Source organism: Chanodichthys erythropterus, chromosome 12 (genome assembly GCF_024489055.1).
Source record: "Chanodichthys erythropterus isolate Z2021 chromosome 12, ASM2448905v1, whole genome shotgun sequence".
Classification (NCBI taxonomy): Eukaryota; Metazoa; Chordata; class Actinopteri; order Cypriniformes; family Xenocyprididae; genus Chanodichthys; species Chanodichthys erythropterus.
Window position 1 is genome coordinate 53,786,914 of NC_090232.1, and position 21,867 is coordinate 53,808,780.

Consider the following 21,867-nt stretch of genomic DNA (forward strand, 5'->3'; position numbering starts at 1 on the left):
ATGTCGCTGAACTTGGTCCCTCACCTGCACTTGCACCTGCAAGCAAAGCAGAAGTCTTTTTTTTTTTTTTTTTATGAAAACAAATAGGTCTGTGTTATGTTTAAAAATATTTTTGATTGAACACAAGCATAAACACAATAATCCATTTTAGAGTAAATTCAAATGTTATATTTTTTTTTAGGGTTTTGCCTAGTTCACTAGCTTCACCTTTCCAGCTAACAGAATTTTGTTATAAGAACATTCTTTAAATGTTCAGTGTTGGTTCTGGGAATGTAAAAAATATCCAGTTTTCTTGATGTTAGAGTAACATGTTTTAAACATGTTTGGTATGATGTTCCTTGAAGGAATGTTTATTTAACATTCTATAAAGTCAGTCTGGTTAGTAATAAGTGAATCTGGTAATGCTGTTTGTGGAGTTGTTTAATCAGATCTTCAGAGATTTCATGTCTTTTATCTTCAGTTCATCTAAGGCTGTGGCTGAAGAAAGTTGTAGTTTGTGTTCTTATTTCTCTTTCTTTCAGTGTTTGTTCACAGCTGGTGTTTGAATGATTGAAAGAATGTTTCAGGAACATCACACTAACCTTTAAATAACATTCTACTAACATTAAGGAAACTGAACATTTTCGTGTTCTTGGAATGTTACAAATCAACACTGTGAAAAAAATATTGTGCACAGAAACACAATACTGGATGTGACCAGTGAATCAGGCCATTACACAATGATAATGGTCATCATCAAAACACAACCATCATGTTCTGTGCTGCATTTACTACAAGCATTGTAAGCTGAAGTTGATCGTACAACCCCAAATCAGAAAAATTTGGGACAGTATGGAAAACACAAATAAAAAAAGAAAGTAGTGATTTCTAAATTTACTTTGACTTGAATTTCATTGCAGACAATGTGAACACAAAATATTTCATGTTTTGTCTGACCAGATTTTTTTCTATCATAATTTTTCTCTTTTTTTTTTTCTAAATAAAAATCAGAAAATGCATTATTATTTTTGTATTATTATTAATGTATTATTATTTTCGTCTATTTAAATTCTATTTACAAACTCACCATATACATTAATGGACAATAACTGTCATTTTTTGAAAGCCACTTGTTTTCTGAAAAAAATGACACCTTGCAGATAGCACATTGTTAGAGAATTTTATAATAAAAAAAAATCATAATATGTGAAAACGGGCTATTTTAAAGGGTTAAACTTAAATGGCTCCAATATTTTATCAAAAATGAGCATTCGTTTTGGTTTGCAATTCCATCCAGTCTCTTTAAAAAAATATGGAGCTATATATATATATATATATATATATATATATATATATATATATATATACATATATATTTACAGTGCGACTTTGAGCTTTCTAAAGTCCCACTGAAACTATCCGTTTTTCATAAACAAGTCCTCTTCAGTGTACACTGTTAGACCTTGCCAGGCTTTTTTACAGTAAAATACTGGCAACGCTGTTGCCAGTGACTTACTGTTGATTGTACAGTTATTTACTGTAATCTACAGTATATTACTGTAAAGATACCATGAACTAAATTAAAACTCATTTTACCTCATTTCATTTGCAGAAACCAACTGCCTAAGACTGCCATTTAAATTTACTAACTAATATTTATTATATGCTAATAATATGAGCATATTATTACTATGAACTTATTTCTTTACAGTTCACTAAAAACATTTTAAATAAAAAATGTTTCACTGCATCAGCAACTACACAGTCTCCATCTGTTAAATAAAACAACATGCAGCATATCATCAATGTCTCTTGATCGTCTCCTGAACTGAAGCACATATACATACATACACACACACACATATATATAGGAGGTGAAAGAAAAAGAAGAGGAGAGGGTAGATATAAATTGCCCTTTAAATAGCTGAGGGATCAATTACAAACGCAACGGTGTTTACAATCGATCATCTATTACTCTCGCCTCTTCCTCCTCCTGTCTGTCTGGCTCAGATCCAAATCTGAACAGCTAGGGGGTTTTCCATGCCCTCCCGATCTCAAACACGGAGATCAGGAGAGAATGGAAAGTCTATGGGAGCTGCAACATTCATGGACAGAAAGGAACTGTTCATTGAGGCGTCTACGCGCGGCCCCTTTCTTAACGCGCCCTCACGGCAGCTGTCTATGCGCACTCCACTCCAGACAGAAAAAAATGCCAGAAACGTGTATATCAAGTGTCAAAAACCGGGGACAAACACACAGATAAACACACTCTCCTGGACGCTTGTAAGGCATATAGAGTAATTCCTTACCGGTGTTGAAAACAATGGCATTGACAGAACAGTCCCAAAAGACGAGTAGGTACTGACCGTCTCTCTACACTCTTAAAACAGATGTGTTAAAAACAACACAACCTGTGTTATATTTTAACACACCCGTGTGTCTAGTTAAGGACAACACATTTTGTGTTCATTTTAACTCAACCAGTGTGTTATTTTTTCTTAATACAGGCATAAAATATTTAACACACTAATGTGTGTGAGAGAGAGAGAGAAACGACACTGTGTCCAACACAACATGTGTTAAACTATCATCCAATCACATTGCTGCTACGTCACTCCACAAGCCGTTAAGCAAGTTTGTGCCTCTTTCTTCATTGGCGGATGACTTAACACACGGGTGTGTTAAGATATAACACAGGTTGTGTTAAAAACAACACAACCTGTGTTATATCTTAACACATCCGTGTGTCTAGTTAAGGACAACACATGTTTTTTTAACTCAACCAGTGTGTTATTCTTCTTAACACAGGCAATGTGTTAAAATATTTAACACACTAATGTGTCATAAATCACACAATTTGTGTCATAGATGTGCTATTTTTGACCAGTTAAAATGAATGCAATACACACTCTTAGAAAGGATGTGTTAAAACTGACTCAAAATGTGTTAAATTCTTACACATCAGTGTGTGAGTTTAGGGACAACACTTGTGTTAATTCTGACACATTCACTGAGTCAATGATTTTAACACAGTAAATGTGTCAGGAAGGTGATCTGCTGTTAACAAGCAGAATCAAAGGAGAAATTCACAATTTTTAAGCCACCATCATGGAGATGAGTGTTTGCTTTAGTTGGGGTCTTGAACCTTGACTTTTTAAATATTAGATTTTGTAACAGCTAGTCAAGCAAACAGAAAAGATGATCAGGTGGTGTTGGTTATGATTTCACATAATCATTATTTGACCTGAATCACTGAACTCATTTAGAGCCCAATCTCTGAGTTAGATTTACATTATTGATTACAGCAGCACTGTGATTCGACAGCAGAAGATCAGCTTTATCAATATAATCTGAAGGATTTCACAAAAGTTGTTCTGATTTAAAAAAAAAAAAAAGTTCTTTCATTTAGAGACACAGACATCAAGAATCAGCCTGTGAATCTCAACAGTGGTGAGAATAATAAAGCATGTTGCAGTGCATTCTGGGAGCCAACAATTAAAATTCATCTATGGCTCCCATCATGTATTGCTGCATGAATAAATTATGAGCTTAACTGTTTTAGTAATTTCCTTTATTCTCACTATTTTTTTTCTTTCTCTGTTTTATGTGACTTTTTAGTAGCTTCTTTTCTAATGTTTCTAAAATCAGAATATGTTGCCTGTCACCACTGTTGAGATTCACAGGCTGATTCTTGATGTCTGTGTGCGCCTAAAAGCAAGTTTTTTTTTTTTTTTGATCAGAACAACTTTTTAAGAAATACCTTTGAATTATGTAGAAAAAGCTGATCTTCTGCTATAATCAATAATGTAAATCTAGCTCAGAGATTGGGCTCTAAATGAGTTCAAGACAAATAATGATTATGTGAAAACATAACAAACACCACCTGATCATCTTTTCTCTTTGCTTGTCTGGCTGTTATAACTCAGTTACAGCAGCCCAAACAAAATCTAATATTATAAAGTCAAGGGTCAAGAGCCCAACTAAAGCAAACACTCATCTCCATGATGGTGGCTTAAATTGTGAATTTCTCCTTTGATTCTGCTTGTTAACAGCAGATCACCTTCCTGACACATTTAATGTGTTAAAATCATAACACAATGAATGTGTCAAAATGAACACAAGTCCACCGACAAACTTGCTTAACGGCTTGTGGAGTGACGCAGCAGCAATGTGATTGGATGATAGTTTAACACATGTTGTGTTGGACACAACGTTGTTTCTCTCTTTCTCTCTCTGCACATGATCAACTTAAATTGACACAAAAATGTGTTAAAATAGCCATAACACAAAAAATGTGTTATTAATTAACACATCCTTTTTGAGAGTGTAGGTGCTCTTTTATACTTCCGGTTTGCACTATGATGACATCATAGGCTGTTGCCAGCCAATATGATTGGAGTGGTGTGATTCTATGGCATTCGGACATATGTCACGAGTGACGGTTCCCCAAAGCGGTAAACGCAGAGTTGAGTTCCCTTTTGAAAGGGAACTGTCTTTTGCAGAAAAACTATTCTCGTCTTAAGAAGAGATTACATTTTTCAACATTTTCAAAATTGGTAAAGGAATACAGAAGTAAATATCTTGCTTTTCCCCTTCTACCCAAATGTAGAAAATACATTTTAAAATGATGTATGATATTTATCCAGCCAAAGAATTTCTAAGATTAAGGTTTAATGTGGAATCAAATACTTGTCAAATTTAATTTTTTCAATGTAATTTGGTTAACCCATTCTGGAATGAGGTCCTTAATTGGATAAAGCATATATATATCTTCCATTTCATCTATTAATTGGGACATGATCAAATTTGGTAAAGTGTTTGCTTTAGTTGGGCTCTTGACTCTTTAACATTAGTTTTCTCTGGCTGCTGTAACTGAGTGTTTATAAAACATGTTTGATATGGCAGGAAAAAGCCAACAGGAAGTTGATCGGGTGTTCTTGGCTGTTGTAATGATCCTGTAATCATCTTGTTTAATTCACTGATCTCTTTCTGTGTTTAGTCTTTGATTTAATGGGTATTTTATCTTTATTGATTGTACTATATCTGTGATTCAACCACGTAAGAACAAGCAACGTTTCAGTAATCAGTTATTTAGGAGAATATATAAGTCTTATAATGCATAAAATATTTTGATCTCCTGCATAACTTAGACACTCACAGACATCAACAATCAGAATATGAATCTCAACAATGGTGACATCCAAAAGTTTAATGTTGCAATGCATGCTGGATGCCAGCATAGTACAAAACTCCCAGCATGCACTGCAGCATGAATAAATTATGCAGCTTTATTGCCACCATTGTTGAGATTGATGTGCTGATTTTTGATATCTGTGTGTGTCTAAATAATGCTACAGCTATTTTTTGTTCATAGAGTTTAAAAATAAACTAATTTTAGCTGATTGTTGTTGGAACTCATGCTGTAGTTTCACAGTGGAAATAATGTAACGATGGATAAAACACGGTATGAATTCAGTGAATCAAAACACTTTGTGATGGTTAGGTCTTCATCAACACATAATTATCAGCACTCAACGATTTTTTTTCCACATTTGTTTCTGCTATAACTCAAGGGTCAAGAGCTCAACTAAAGCAAACACTGATCTCCTCAATGGTGACATCAAACCAAACATTTTCACCAAAACATCAACATCTAAACTTCTGTTAATTCTCAATAAAATATTCTGTAGAAAGAAAGGTAATCTGGTCAGTAATAAGTGTAATAATGTGTAATGACTGGAAGACAGTTGTAGTTCTGCTCATGTTTATTCTGTTCTTGTTCCTCTTTTCAGTGGTTCTGGTGTTCATCATTAATGCTCAATCATCACTTAAATATTAACTTAATTATCTCATTGCAAAACAACATAAATGTTACTTTTACTCTGTAGTGTGAACACTAGAGGATGATCCTGTGGGGTTGAAAGGGTTAAAGGTGTAAGATAAAAAGACACACCCACAAAATGTATTTTAACAGTTACAAACTGTAAGTTAAAAACAGTTATATACTGGCAACACTGTTGCCAGTAGTTTACTGTAAAATTGAGTTTTGTGGGTCACCATTGTGCTGAAGAGTAGAGCCTGTGCTTCAGTCCAGGAGAAGATCTACAAACATTGATGATATGCTGCATGTTGCTTTATTTAACAGATGGTGACTGTGTAGTTGCTGGTGCAGTGAAAATATCTTTATTTAATGTTTTTTATTTAACTCTAAAGAAATAATTTCATAGTAATAATATGCTCATATTATTAGCATATACAGTTTGTTTGTAAATTTAAATGACAGTCTGACAATTTGAGGCAGTTGGTTTCTGCAAATTAAATGAGGTAACACGAGTGTTATTTAGTAAATGGTATCTTTACAGTAACATACTGTAGATTACAGTAAATAACTGTACAATCAACAGTAAATTACTGGCAACAGTGTTGCCAGTATTTTACTGTAAAAAAAAAGAAAGAAAAAAAGGGTCTAACAGTGTATGTAACGCTGTGCTCAGATCACAATATTGTACAGATTATTATGTATCAGGCAATGACAAAGCTAATATTGGTATTGATTACAAATAACAGAAACTAATAAGCTTTGATCAGGCATAGCCAATGTCACACTCCTTAATGTGATGTGTGAGACTGTATGCATTTGTGTACATACTTTGTATTCATTAGTGTTGAAATTTATTCACTTAAAAACAGTGAAGGAGCATCGTGTGTGTGTTTATTCATTCAATATCATCATTTACAGTAGTATTACAATGTCGCAGAGATGATAATCCTCTGCTCTATAATAAAGGCGTTTATCGAAGCAGATGCAGTAAAGTCCCTTCTCTTCACCTGCACAAAACAAACCCAGGCAGGGAAGATGGCACCATCCTTTTTCTTGTTAGTAAACCTCTGGAATCAATGTCCTGACAGGCTGGAGTTTGTGCAGCCTCCACAAACACAATAATTTACCATGACAATGATAAATTAAAATACAATAACTACCGAAAACACACTGATTCACGACTGCTGTTACTGAATACCAACATACTCTGCACTGAGTCAACACAGAGCTCTGCGAACGACTCCCTCTCATGATGTAAAATGACACAACATTGGTTTTTTTTACAGAGATGGTCAATTTATCTACTAAATTCATAAAGACAGAGCTGGGTCCAGCATTTTAAATTACAAAGTGCTCAAGACAAGACAGATGGTGCACATAAATTCAGACAAAACAGCACAACTGGAGTTACCTGAATCATCACTGGAATCAACAAAGTCGGAATCCTTGCACCAGTTCTGAAAGCCCTCCTCAGCTATCTGCTGGATCTGATGCTGCTCAGTCCTCTCATCATTCTGATAAGTTTTGTTGTAGTACACCCTAATGAGCCATTCATGAAACTTCTTTGGTTTAAGACTGGACACCTGCAGAGACAAGAGAGAACACACAACCAACATTTGTGCTCTCCTTTGGGTCTATTTGTATGCTTTAACAAAAATTAAGTCTTCCATAAGATATCATGAAGTGGTTATAAGACATTTGCTTTGGGCATGTTTATTGCAATACTTAGAACGACATAAAATGTGTTCCATATCCATGTCTGTCTATATATATACAGGGGTTAAATTGGGCCAGGGCTGAGCACATAGGCTTACAAGGGCTCGACATACACGTGTCCGGGACTGTGGGACAAGTGCATTTTTTTTTTTTTTTTTAAGTGAAAGTGAATTTTATGGGTCCCACTTTATATTAAGTGGCCTTAACTACTATGTACTTACATTTTAATTAATCATTTGATACAATGCACTTATTGTGTACATACATGTTTTTACATTGTACTTATATTTTAAAAACACCTGCATGTAATTACATTTGTAATTAATTTCTGTAATTACATTTATAATTACACTGTTGACCCATCCCTTAACCCTTACTCCTACCCTTAAACCTACCCATACCACCAAAGCTTTCTCTAACCTTACCCGTATTCACCTCAATAGCAGCAAAAGTGTTCTGCAATTCAATATGAACCCAATAAGTACATTGTACTTATTTTTTGATGTAAGTACATAGTAGTTAAGGCCACTTAATATAAAGTGGAACCATTTTATGTTTTGAGACATAAATGTTGTTTTGAGAATGTTCTGGGAACGTAACATTTCTAGCGGGGTAAACTGTCACCTAGTAACATTCCCAGAACGTTCAGAGATGGTCACAATGTGGCTTCATGTTCTCTTCAGTTCTATTTAAAAATTTAAAAAAAAAATGTTAGACGAACTTCCAACTAACATTTCAAAACATTTAGCAAACATTAATAACACTATAAAGACGCTACGGCAATGTTGTTCTAAGAACGTTTTCTCTCAATGTTATGAGAATGATCTTTAACCTCTTAACTGTCACAGTCCAGCTGGCCGGACGCCTCCCAGCCAGCACACCCATGTTTAGAACATGGTTTAGCCCAGATGAAATGAACACTACTCAGTGTGAACACTACAGGCTGTTAAATGTAACACTGAATCGGTGTTGGAGTTAATGAGGTAATTAGATGATAACGAGCAGAATCACTGAAGGACAGAGGAACTACAAGAACTTCGACTTCAGCCACAGTCTTAGATGAACTGAAGATAAAAGACATTAAATCTCTGAAGATCTGATTAAACAACTCCACAAACAGCATTACCAGCTTCACTTATTACTAACCAGACTGACTTTATTTCTGTCACTTGTCTACAGAAGCTCTTATTGAGAATTAACCCTCTGGAGTCTGAGGCTGATTTGGGGCCTGGAAAAGTTTTGACATGCCTTGACATTTTGTGCTTTTTCAGTTGTTCATAAACATATTAATGACACAAGTGTCATTACACTGTATTCAGCACAAACTAGGCTGACATAATATGTGAGGAACATGTATGTACATGTTTGTGTTTTTGAAGGAATAATGTTTATGCGTGGTTATTGAAAAAACAAAAAACTTAAGTCACTGAAATAAGGCCAAAAAAAGTAGATTAAATCTGTGATTAAAATACTTTAGGGTATTGTATCTTGTAGACTAGAGTTTTTGCTTCAGAATTATGTAAAAATTATCCTTCCTACTTGTTTATATATAACAATATATTGATTTAGTTTTTGTAAGACACTTTTTGTCAAGAAACACAGTATGCGTGGAGGCATGAATCATCATGAATAATGGGCCATTCTCACCTGAGAAGACAAAAGAATTGAATACTAATGAGCTGAATTGACTTGCATATTAATGAGGCCTTTCAGTCAGGTAGGCTGTGAAAAAAACCTTCTGTGATGTCTCAAGCTCATCATGATATATGAAAAATACAGGAAAATATTATTACAATATAAAATAATGGTTTTATATTATATACTTTAAAATATAATGTATTTCTGTGATGCAAAGAGTCTGAATATAGGCTTTTAGTTTAAAAGCATGCACATTTGGATAAATATTGGATTCTCATATGCTTATGTCAATTTTCTATACAGAGGAGTTATATTTATTTAATATTCATTGTCATCACTATGAGCGCTGGTGTTTTCAATTCATACTTGCAGTCGGAGGGCGCTCTGAACACCTTTAGTCCACTAATACATCTAAAGAAGAAGAGGCTATTCCATGAATGGAGTTTCCAATACATACTGCAGCCGGGGAGCGCTAAAGAAACAAAAACTCATCTAAAATACATCTTTAGAAGAAAATACACCAGGAAATAACTGCATGTCTTCCAGAGTTCACTAACCATGGCTTTTATATCCAGATAAACACTTTTCAAGACAATAAATACATGATTGTGACGATGTATGCCTGTATTGACTTAAGAATTTGCGTCTGAATAGCGCTGGCTCCATGGGCGTGGCCGCATTAGCGGATAATGAGCTGAATCACAGACTTCTGACATGGCTCTCTTTTCATACAGATTACATAAACATAGAATGTTTGTTTTTGATTTGACTTACATGATTTAAAACCTGACATTTCAACGTTTCTTTAGACATAAGTATGATTTTTTTGTGATTAGTATTCACTAAGTTACAGTTCATTTTCTGAGAACTATCAGATTGGACTTCGTTCAGAGGGAGAGGAGAAATCATGCATCATGTTTGTTTTCTTTATTTTACAAAAAGCACAACATTTTGTTTTTACTCTGAGTGTACACAAATAAAAGAAGACATTCTATAGTTTCACTTGATATATTACTTATGTCAAAAGACATAAAAATGACGGAGTATTTTAAGTCTGTTTTGCTGCAATGTGAAAAAAATCCTGCATAACGCGCCGCTGCGGGATTAGACTCCAGAGGGTTAACAGAGGTTTAGATGTTGATGTCTTATTGAAAATGTTTTGTTTGGGGTCACCATCATGGAGATCAGTGTTTGATTTAGTTGAGCTCTTCACCCTTGACTTTTGTTGAGTTGTTTTTTTCTATTGCAAGTGTTTATAGAAAACATTTATGCATTGATAAAGCAGATCAATATGTATGTTTTAATAACAGATAAATAACAACTGATTTTTCTGTAGGTTTATTTACTTTTGGAATTGAAATGTTATGTGAGAAACAAATAATAAACAATGTGATTAAAAAAAAAAAAAAAAACCATTTGCAACACTGAAGTGATTTGGGTAAGAATGATCAAAACTTCTTAAAAGTTAAAAACGACCCATTTAGACATCAGCACTCATCATACAAACCTCAACAATGGTGACAAAAAAAAAAAAAAAAATAGCTATAAAATATCAAATAAACGTGTCAAAATTAACACAAGTGTTGTCTCAAAACACAAGCACTCATGTGTAAGTGATGTTTTTTGACTGGACTTGACAAAGAGACCATTGATCATTTGATCTTCATGTTCAGAAGTAACACAGGTGTTTTATTTTGTTGTTGTTTTCCTCTTTCCTTCAATGATTCATATTATAAGACAATGAAAGCGGTATCTTTACAGTAACATACTTTAAATTACAGTAAATAACTGACAACAGTGTTGCCAGTATTATACTGTAAAAAAGCCCGGCAAAGTCTAACAGTGTAGCATAATTATGACAATTATGAATAATTTTGTATGATTAAAGTTTGGATGTGAATTTTTGTACCTTGCACTTCTCGATCTTGAAGGCTGTGTCTGGGTTGTCCTTGCTGTAGAAATGAACATTATCAATGGGTTCTTTTCCAACTTCACCAAAACCCATGTCAAGAACCTGAATCAAAAGAGATTTAATATAGAATAAAAACTTAAAGAGGCAAAAAAAATAAGCTTATTTGCTTATTTTTACTGTTTAAACATACATAAGTATCAAAGTCCTTTTCATTCAGTTTTGCGCTGCCAGGCTTCTTCCTCCGGTTGCACTCGTTGAGTATTTTTTTCTTCAGTTCATCCTATAGGTTTAGAAAAGTAAATTAGTCAAAATATTATATAAAATGAAAAATAATATAGATAAAAGATATTTAAGGATTTTTAAAATAATCAGTCATATGCTTTTTAATATAATCAATAACATGCAGTGTTACATAATCTGATATGGCACAAAAAGGTACATGCTGATATAAAACACAATAATCACACACACACACACACACACACACACACAAATAAACTAATACATTTTATATACATTTTAAACATTTATTTAGATATGTCAAATAGGCTCTTTCTTAAACAAACATCTCTGCCAAGAAAATAAATGTAAAGGCAAAATTTAAATTTCACATTCATACAAGAGAATATTCACACAAATTATATCTGCTATATTTTGGACAGTTTAGTACCTTTAACTTATTTTCCTTCATTCGGGCCTCTCCAACAAACATTAGCAGACGTCTGTCTGATGGGTTCAGAATTTGACCAAAGATGTGATCTGTGGAGTGAAAAGAGGTCAAATAATATAGCATAAAAAGAGCATAAGATTTACATATATGGACCTAGATCTTGATATTATGTATAAAATAAACTTATTACAAACACAAATATGTTGCTTAAGTCTAGTCATGTGATCCAAGATGTAAAACAATTCAGACTCTTCTCTGAGTGCTGTTATTTAAATTATAGAGTGCTTACTGTATCAACTGTGTAAGGAAAATGATAGAGAAGAGAAAGTTGAAAAAAGTAGTTGGTTTTGTTTTTATTGTCTTTACAACATTAAGGTTGAACCACTGCAGTCATATCAACTTTTAACAATGTCTTTAGTATCTTTATGGGCTATAATTGCGGTAATTATATTGCTGTCTTTTGAAAAGTCAGAAAGCTCTCAGATTTTATCAAAAAATATTAATTTGCATTCTGAAGTTGAACGACATGAGGGTGAGTAATCAATGACATAAATGTTCATTTTTGGGTAAACTAACCCTTTAAAATATTAAGAGTCAAACTGACCAACTAAAGAAAATACTGACCACCATAATGGTGAGATCAAACCAAGCAATCATTTTCAATAAATCATCATCTAAATCTCTGTCATTCTCAATAATAACTTTTGTACACCTATGACAGAAATAAAGTCAATCTGGTTAGTAATATGTAAAAATGGTAATGCGGATTTGGAGTTGTTTAATGATGTTTGAGCCTGATGTCAAACAAATGTTTAAACGTCAATCCAATTTTCATTTTCAAACAAAATTTAACATATGAGTTGAGCTGAGGTGACCTCACATTGTGACCACATGGTGAAATCAATGTGAGACAAATTGTTGACTGGCCAGTACATTATTTGAGATACAGTTTGAATCTTCTGAAGTCATGATATCTTTGTCCCCTCCAGAATGGCTTCTTTGAGTTACTTAGATGATCTCTGATTTGTGAATGAATTGTTCAGTCTAATTTTAGCTGCTTCAAAGAATGATTCAGTTCTTTAGTTCAATGATTGCATTTTAGTACCATGAGAATATTCATAATGTTTAGATAATTGTATATAGGCCTTTTGCAAGAATAAAGCCAAACCAGCAGACATAGACATAATAGCACAACTGAAGCTATATGGATAATTACTGGAATTAGTTTCAGTTCCAGAATCATTGAAGTTGACTTCCTGGCACCACTCAAGAAAGCACCCCTTAGCTATGTTCTGGACCTCCTTCTGGACAGTGTTTTTGAGATACACTCTAACAAGCCATTCATGAAACATCCCTGGCTTGTGTATGGTCACCTGCAGAGACCAGAAAACCAAACAAAACTGAACAAGCCTTTCTCAGGGAAACATGTTTTGATGGATTAATTATGGTAAGTTGCACAAAATAAATAGAGTGATCTGAAAAGCCTGAGCACAAATCCCTTAATTTCATCAAAGGTATTATGAATTAACTTAATCTGAGTGTGTTAGTAATTTGAGTAACTCGATTAAACAAATGTTCTAAAAAATCATAATCATGACAATTAAGAGATTAGATTTATCACATTATCATCATTTAAATCATCATAGTTCTGTATGATAAATGACAGATTTGTAAAAATATTTTTACATACATAAATCTCAAAGTCCTCATCATTCAGTTTTGGGGTGACAGACTTCTTCTTCTGGTTGTATTTGTTGACAACTTCGACCCATTTTTTCTTCAGTGCATCCTAAAGGTTTCGAAGAGTAAATTAGTTAAAACATTATATAAAGTAAAAATAAAATAATAATATAGACAAAAGATATTTGAGGATTTATAATAATAATAATAATAATAATAATAAAATGTCATACTGTGTGTATCCCAAATAAATCTGATATGACACAAAAAGGTACATATTATACTTATAGCTTAGCTCAGACATTTTTGGTGCAGAATTATATTATGAGTATGTATTTTTCAAGAAACGGGTTTATAAACCACTAAAAACACCCTTGTTCACACAAAATGGAATTATGTACATATGTGTCCACCAGAGGTGTAAAGTCCAGGGGTCAGAAGGTAAAAGTCCTGCCATATTTTTATTCCACCCACTGAAGCAGTGTTATAGGAACACTACACCTTTTTTTGAAAATAGGCAAACTAATTTCTGTTTAACTCTCCTAGAGTTAAACAGTTGAGTTTTACCGTTTTCAAATCCATTCAGCCGATCTCCGGGTCTGGCGGCACCACTTTTAGCATAGCTTAGCATCAAAAATGAGCAAAGAGTTTTGATATTTTTCCTATTTAAAACTTGACTCTTTCTGTAGTTACATCATGTAGTAAGACCGACGGAAAATGAAAAGTTGCGTATTTCTAGGCCGATATGGCTAGGAACTATACTCTCATTCCGGAGTAATAATCAAGGAACTTTGCTGCCGTACCATGAGTGCAGCAGGAGCAATGATATTACGCAGCGCCTCTCACAAACATCTCCATGGTTGCAAGACACACTCCCTGTGCAAACAGGGGGTCACAGCCGCTGCATAATATCATTGTGTTGGCTGAATGGATTTGAAAACTGTTTAACTCTAGGGGAGTTGGAAAATGAGCCTATTTTCAAAAAAAGTGGAGTGTTCCTTTAAAGTTAATGAGATAATTAAGTGATTAATTGAGTGTTGATTGAACATCATTGAACATTATTGAAGACATCTGATGTTAACAAGCAGAATCACTAAAGGAGAAATTCATAATTGTTACAGAGTTTAACAGAGTTTACTTTTTTAGTTTTTTAATATTAGTTTTTGTTTGGTTTGTTGTAACTGAGTTATAACAGCCAGGCAAGCAAAGAAAAAAGATGATCAGGTGGTGTTGGTTATGTTTTCACATAATCATTATTTGATCTGAATCACTGAACTCATTTAGAGCCCAATCTCTGAGTTAGATTTACATTATTGATTACAGCAGCACTGTGATTCTACAGCACAAGATCAGCTTTATCGATATAATTCAAAGAATTGATTTGGTTATTCTGATCAAAGAAAAGCAATTTTTTTTCATTTAGGCATACACAGACATCAAGAATCAGCCTGAGATGATTACAGCATCATCACAACAGCCAAAACACCTGATCAACTTCCTGTTGGCTTTTTCCTGCCATAACAAATGTGTTTTATAAACACTCAGTTACAGCAGCCAGAGAAAACTAATGTAAAATAGTCAAGAGCCCAACTCCACGATGGTGACTGCAAACTTCAATATTTTAGAAAACATCAACATCCATATCTGTTAATTCTCAACAAGAACTTCTGTACATGTATGAAAGAAATAATGTCAAACTGGTTTGTGAACTGGTTTCACACTCAGTGTGGCTGAAGTCAGTTGTAGTTCTTGTGTTTCTGCTCGTCTCTTCTCTTTTTTCTGGTCTTGTTTCTCTGTCCTTCAGTGATTCTGTTATCAGGTGTTCATCAGTGTCTCAATTCACTCTCTTCTTTTCATTCACTCTGTCCAGTGGACTATATTAGTGAACTAATGTAGGGAATAGTGAATGAGGGTATAGGGTGTGATTTAGGACACAGAGTGTCGACTTTGAGCGATGTTAACTCACAGTATATTCCTGTAGGCTATTTTCTTGAAAATGACAATATTACCCAGAATGCATTGTTTTCTACAGAATATTACTGTTTTAATGGAAAATTGTTTGTTATTGTCAGAATTTGGTCGTATTTTTACAGCAACGTTTAACAGTGTTTGCAGATGATCTTGTGGTGTTTAGTCCTAACAGTGCTGGTCTTCTTTACAGAAGCTGTGAGTAGCTTATAATGATGCAATGCAAATTTTACTAAAGAAACCTAGATGGCATAGTGCAAGTGAAATGTTTGTGAGTTCAAGAGTAATTATTTTTTTTCTAGGCTTGATTATATTTATGGGGTGAAATTTAACATGTCTCAATGCTTCGTTTAAAAAAAAAAAAAAAACTGTATTTTTCATATATTTTACCTTTATTCTACACTGCTGTTTCCCTTCTCCTAAAAACACTCTGTTGAGTTCCTGGTTCTATGAAGTCCCTCCCTCAGAAATACGCAATGGACTGAGATTGATTAGCTGGCCCAGTGTATTGTGATTCGCTGTCCGGAATATGTTGTCACGATTCACGTTTTCTGGAAACGCCACGCCCCTTACCATTACAGGCAAACGTTGCATGTGCTTTGGTCAAAGTCCAGTCTTTGCTTCGGTGAAAATGTAAATAATGACGTCAATATTGCCTTATCAATTTGAGCCCGAATCAGACCCAAATAGCAGTAATGATGAAGAGGGTCAAGCAGAACCTCTGCAAGCATGGCTGTTTATGAATGTTAAGTATTTTTGTTTGCATTTGTGTCAACATGTTTAGATATGCTGTCACTTGTAAATGTTACTGCTGTTTGTTAGCTTTCAATATACGGTTTTATCCTGAATAAAGCTTTACTGTAGCCGAATACATGGCTGAGTAGTAGCATTTTTGTAAAGGTATTGTTTAATTTATAGCATGAAAGAGCATGTGGGTAAAAACAACATAAAAGCCATAATGAAACAATGCTGTACACTGACAACAGAAATGCCAACAAACACCAACAGAAGTTCACTGGTGTGATTACATAGACATCTGTTGGTGTTTGTTGGCATTTGTTGAAGAAGTATGAAATAGAATTTAACTAACTGGCTAGCGAAGCTGAACAGCGTTGGTCTTTGTTTATGTACCAAAAACTATATAACTTTATAAAAAAAAAAAAAAAAAAGGAAATTGTCTTACAGGTTGTGGCTCATAAACAGCAGCTTCTGCTTTTAACGTGGGAACTGCTCCCACACAGCAAAAGGATTCCGTGGCGGATCAGCCGCGGAGGTATCGTGCAGAGGTGGAAAGTCCAGGTTGGTTATGTTTTCACATAATCATTATTTGATCTGAATCACTGAACTCATTTAGAGCCCAATCTCTGAGTTAGATTTACATTATTGATTACAGCAGAACTGTGATTCTACAGCAGAAGATCAGCTTTATCAATATAATCTGAAGGATTTATCTAAAGTTGTTCTGATCCAAAAAAAAAAAAAAAAAAAAAAAAAGGCTCTCGTTTAGACACACAGAGATCAAGAATCAGTCTGTGAATCTCAACAGTGGTGAGAATAATAAAGCATGTTGCAGTGCATTCTGGGAGCCACCAATCAAAACTCATCCTCGGCTCCCATCATGCATTGCTGCATGAATAAATTATGAGCTTAATTGTTTTAGTATTTTTTTTTAGTCTCACTATTTTATTTTTTGCTGTTGTTATGTGACTTTTTAGTAGCTTGTTTTCTAATGTTCAGAGTTGATCTGTTGATCAGAATATGTTGCTTGTCACCGTTGTTGAGATTCACAGGCTGATTCTTGATGTCTGTGTGTGCCTAATTATTATTATTATTATTGTTATTGTTATTGTTATTGTTATTATTATTATTATTTTTAAATCAGAACAACTTTTGTTAAATCCTTCAGATTATATTGATAAAGCAGATCTTGTGCTGTAGAATCACAGTGCTGATGACAAGTCGTTGAATTATTAGAAAAATAATGCATAGGCCTATCAGAGATAGTAATGCAGCCATGATTCGAAGCAGCCCATCGTCAGTTATTCCTCCTTGGTCACCACACCTCAAGATATTTTTCAAGTCAATGAAACCAGAAATAGCGATGATCAAATTATATAATTTTCATCATAATAAAGCAAAATCATTTACTAATTGTACTCCCAATCTGTACTCCTGAAGTGCGTATTTGTTTTTAATAGGTTATATTCACCAACAATACTTTCTTACTACAGATCAGACATTCTGAACTGTTACATTTAAAGAGATTTTTACATTTAAAAATCTTTAAACACACGGACATCAAGAATCAGCATATGAATCTCAACAATGGTGACATGTTTCTGTGTCTGTGAGCCATGAGTTGCATACTATGGTGGCTCCCAGCATGCATTGCGGCATGAAGGATGCAACCATTGTTGAGATTCATATGCTGATTCTTGATGTCTGTGTGTGACAAAAAAAAAAAAAAAAAAAAAAAAATAAAAAAAAAATTCAGAACATGAAAATATTTTTGGTGAATATAATATTTTAATAACAAATAACCTGTTTTGGTCAGGAACAAGATTTGTAAACTACTCTGCTTTATTTCTCTTTTCTTTGCAACAAATAATGTGTTTTGGTAAACATTGTTACAAAGACCACAAACTAAACTAAGGAAACTAAATGAAACACTGACCACCAAAATGGTGACCAAACATTTTCAATAAAACATCAACATCTAAACCTCTGTTAAATCTCAAAAAGAACTTCTGCTGAGATTTATTGATTTATTGTCTTCTTTTATCTTCAGTTGATTTCAGGTTATGTGGCTTTAAGTCAGTTGTAGTTGTTTCATTTTCTGAGAGTGCAAGCATGATGAACCAACATCAATGCCATTTCCATTGATTTTTTTTTGTTGACATTTCAACATTTTTTTCAACATTAATTGCGGGTACAAAAGTGATATTGATTCAATGCGGTTAACATTGACAAATTAACACTGATGTAACATTATTTCAATCATTGTTTGCTATCTGGGTTTTTTGGGATTTACTGTAGAAGTATGGTAATATGGGTTAAAATTCACAAAAAAATAAATTTATATTGGACAGCTTGGTACCTTTAATATGTCTTCATTCAGTCTGGCCTCTCCAACAAACTTTGGCAGACGTCTGTGGATAATGTTATCTAAAATGTTTCGGGCAGTCTTCAGGTCAGGGTCTGACTGGTTCAGGATCTGATCAAAGATGTGATCTGTTGGAAAAGAGATGTCATTTAAAACAAACATAAATCAAGCTTCATATTAGTTTAGGCAGGTCAAGTTAGTCAAGCTTAATTAGCTGACAGCTCAAATGTTCCATGATGTCAGTCGATATAATTCCAACTGTTATCAGAGCAATCTTAAGCCGTGTTTCCAGCCAGAACAATTTGTCCCTGGAAAAATTAATGATGACAACACACACATTGCAAACTGCATGCTTTCACAATTCACAATTCGTTATAGATTAGTGAAGGCGGGATAGGCAGGATAAGCGGAATTGCGCTGAATGACACAGACCAGAAGTGCTCTCTCTCTTTGTTGTGCGCGATCCCACTTCTCTCAGACAGCGCGTGATCGGTTCTCCTTGCGTCGGAATGGTCAAATGCACACATAGTTGTCTAAATGTCCATTGTGTGGATTATCTCACGTAAATACAGTCAGTTATGGCTTATGTGGACATAAACATGTGGGTGAAAACAGGATATGTGTCAGTATCCATGGATTCGGTCTTAACACTCTGAGGTCTGACGGTATCGCCGGCGATACCACCGTGGTTTTTTTCTTATCAGTGTGAAAGAGACTCAAAATACTCCGTCAATGTTGCACATACAATTAAGAGTTATACACCATTTTAATCTGTGGAATATCTTCTTTTATTTGTGTACACTCAGAGTAAAAACAGAATGTTGTGCTTTTTGTAAAATAAAGAAAACTAACATGATGCGTGATTTCTCCTCTCCCTCTGAACGAAGTCCAATCTGATAGTTCTTAGAAAATGAACTGTAACTTAGTGAATACTAATGACAAAAAAATTACACTTATGTCTAAAAAAACGTTAAGATGTCAGGTTTTAAACAAACCTTCTGTGTTTATGTAATCTGTATGAAAAGAGAGCCATGTCAGAAGTCTGTGATTCAGCTCATTATCCGCTAATGCGGCCACACCCACGGAGCGAGCGCTATTCAGACGCAAATTCAGAGTCAATACATGCATTCATTATCTCAATCGTGTATTTATTGTCTTGAAAAGTGTTTATCTGGATGTAAAAGTCATGGTTAGCGAGCTCTAGAAGACATGCAGTTAGTTCCTGTTTTCTTTTCTTCTATAGATGAATTTTAGATGAGTTTTTGTTTCTTTAGCGCCCTCCGGCTGCAGTATGAATTGGAAAATCCATTCATGGAATAGCCTCTTCTTCTTTTAGATGAATTTGTGGACTAAAAATGCACAGGGAGTGCCCACCGACTTCAAGGATGAATTGAAAACACCAGCGCTCATAGTAATGACAATGAATATTAAATAAATATAACTCCTCTGTATAGAAATTTGACATAAGCATATGAGAATCCAATATTTCTCCAAATGTGCATGCTTTTAAACTAAAAGCCTATATTCAGACTCTTTGCATCACAGAAATACACTACATTTTAAAGTATAATATAAAACCATTACTTTATATTGTAATAATATTTTTCTGTATGTTTAATATAGCATGATGAGCTTGAGACATCACAGAAGGTTTTTTTCACAGCCTACCTGACTGAAATGCCTCATTAATATGCAAGTCATTTCAGCTCATTACTATCCAATTCTTTTGTCTTCTTAGGTGAGAATGGCCCATTATTCAGTGGTGATTCACGCCTCCACGCATACTGTGTTTCTTGGCAAAAAGTGTCTTACAAAAACTAAATCAATATATTGTTTTATATGAAGGAGTAAGCAGCATAATTTTTACATAATTTTGAAGCAAAAACTCTAGTTTACAACCTCCAATACCCTAAAGTCTTGTGAACACAGATTTACTATACTTTTTTTGGCCTTATTTCAGTGACTTAAGTTTTTTGTTTTTTCAATAACCACGCATAAATGTTATTCCTTCAAAAACACAAACATGTATATACATGTTCCTCACATATTATTGTAGCCTAGTTTGTGTTGAATACAGTGTAATGACACTTTTTCCATTAATATGTTTATGAACAACTGAAAAAAGCACAAATGTCAGGGCATGCCAAAACTTCTCCAGGCCCCAAATCAGCCTCAGACTCCAGAGGGTTAAAGGGACCGTAGCCTATATTTGTCATTAATGTTAAAAAAACAACAAAAGATGTTAAATAAATGTATACATGGTAAATAAACCTACTGTATCTGAAAAAACAAGTTTATTTAATTTTTATCTCTTAGTATTTTTGTATTGTTTGTAAATTGTTTGTAAATTTCTTTTTATATAACAATTATATATATATATATATATATATATATATATATATATATATATATATATATATATATATATATATATATACTGTGTTGTGCATGGAAAACTGCAGCATCACCAAAAAAAAAGAGAGAGAGAGAAATTAATAAATGTATAGACATCGGTATTGGCGTGTACTGGAAAAACAGCATCGGTACTCATACTCGGTCCTTAAAAAAATGGTATCGGTGCATCCCTACTTATTTTTAAAGTTTAAATTATTACTATAATAGTAGTACAAAGACTATAAAGACCTGTTTATAATACAAAAATCTGTTACAAAGACCACAAACTCACACAAACAGCTGAGAGTCAAACTACCCAACAAAACGAAACACTGACCACACTAATGGTGACCAAACATTTTCAATACAACATCAGCATATAAACCTGTTAATTCTCGAAAGAACTTCTGCTGAGATCTTGAGAGATTTATTGTCTTTTTTTTATCTTCAGTTGATTTCTGTGTGGCTTTAAGTCAGTTGTAGGTGTTTCATTTTCTGAGAGTGCAAGAATGATGAACCAACATCAATGTAATTTCCATTGATTTTTTTGTTGAAATTTCAACATTTTTTCGACATTAATTGCGGATGCAAAAGTGATATTTATTCAATGAGATTAACGTTGACACATTAACATTAATTTAACATTATTTCGACCATTGCTTGCTATCTGGGCATACAGTGATACTCTCAGTGTTAGTAATATTTGAGCTCATTGTGAATTCAAAATGTTGAGCAGGTTTAGAGGAGGCAGTTCAAATATCGGTCAACAGGGGGACATTCTACTTCCTGTTTCTCAACACTTTCACAGTGATATCACAGTGGTGTCACATGGTGAGCTCATAGTATGAGTGCACACCCAGATAACAGATTTTTGTTATAAGAACGTTCTCCAAACATACAACTGACTTCTAATCACATGCTTAAATGAAATCAGATGAAATAAAAGACATTAAGGCCCAATCCCAATTCTACCCTTTCCCCTTTCC

At 34.0% G+C, this 21,867-nt stretch overlaps 1 protein-coding gene across 1 annotated transcript in view; it reads right to left on the reverse strand.

Moving 5' to 3' along the window:
• Positions 1 to 5,856: 5,856 nt before the first annotated feature.
• LOC137032473 (deoxynucleoside triphosphate triphosphohydrolase SAMHD1-like) overlaps positions 5,857 to 21,867 on the reverse strand; it is a 52,610-nt gene continuing 36,599 nt past the window's right edge. The window contains exons 11-18 of the mRNA XM_067404237.1: positions 18,482 to 18,615; positions 13,427 to 13,525; positions 12,953 to 13,109; positions 11,737 to 11,825; positions 11,257 to 11,346; positions 11,064 to 11,168; positions 7,212 to 7,383; positions 5,857 to 5,888 (exon numbers count right to left, since the gene is read on the reverse strand). Of these exons, the coding sequence (XP_067260338.1) occupies positions 5,857 to 5,888; positions 7,212 to 7,383; positions 11,064 to 11,168; positions 11,257 to 11,346; positions 11,737 to 11,825; positions 12,953 to 13,109; positions 13,427 to 13,525; positions 18,482 to 18,615 (878 nt within the window). The remainder of the gene's footprint in view (positions 5,889 to 7,211; positions 7,384 to 11,063; positions 11,169 to 11,256; positions 11,347 to 11,736; positions 11,826 to 12,952; positions 13,110 to 13,426; positions 13,526 to 18,481; positions 18,616 to 21,867) is intronic.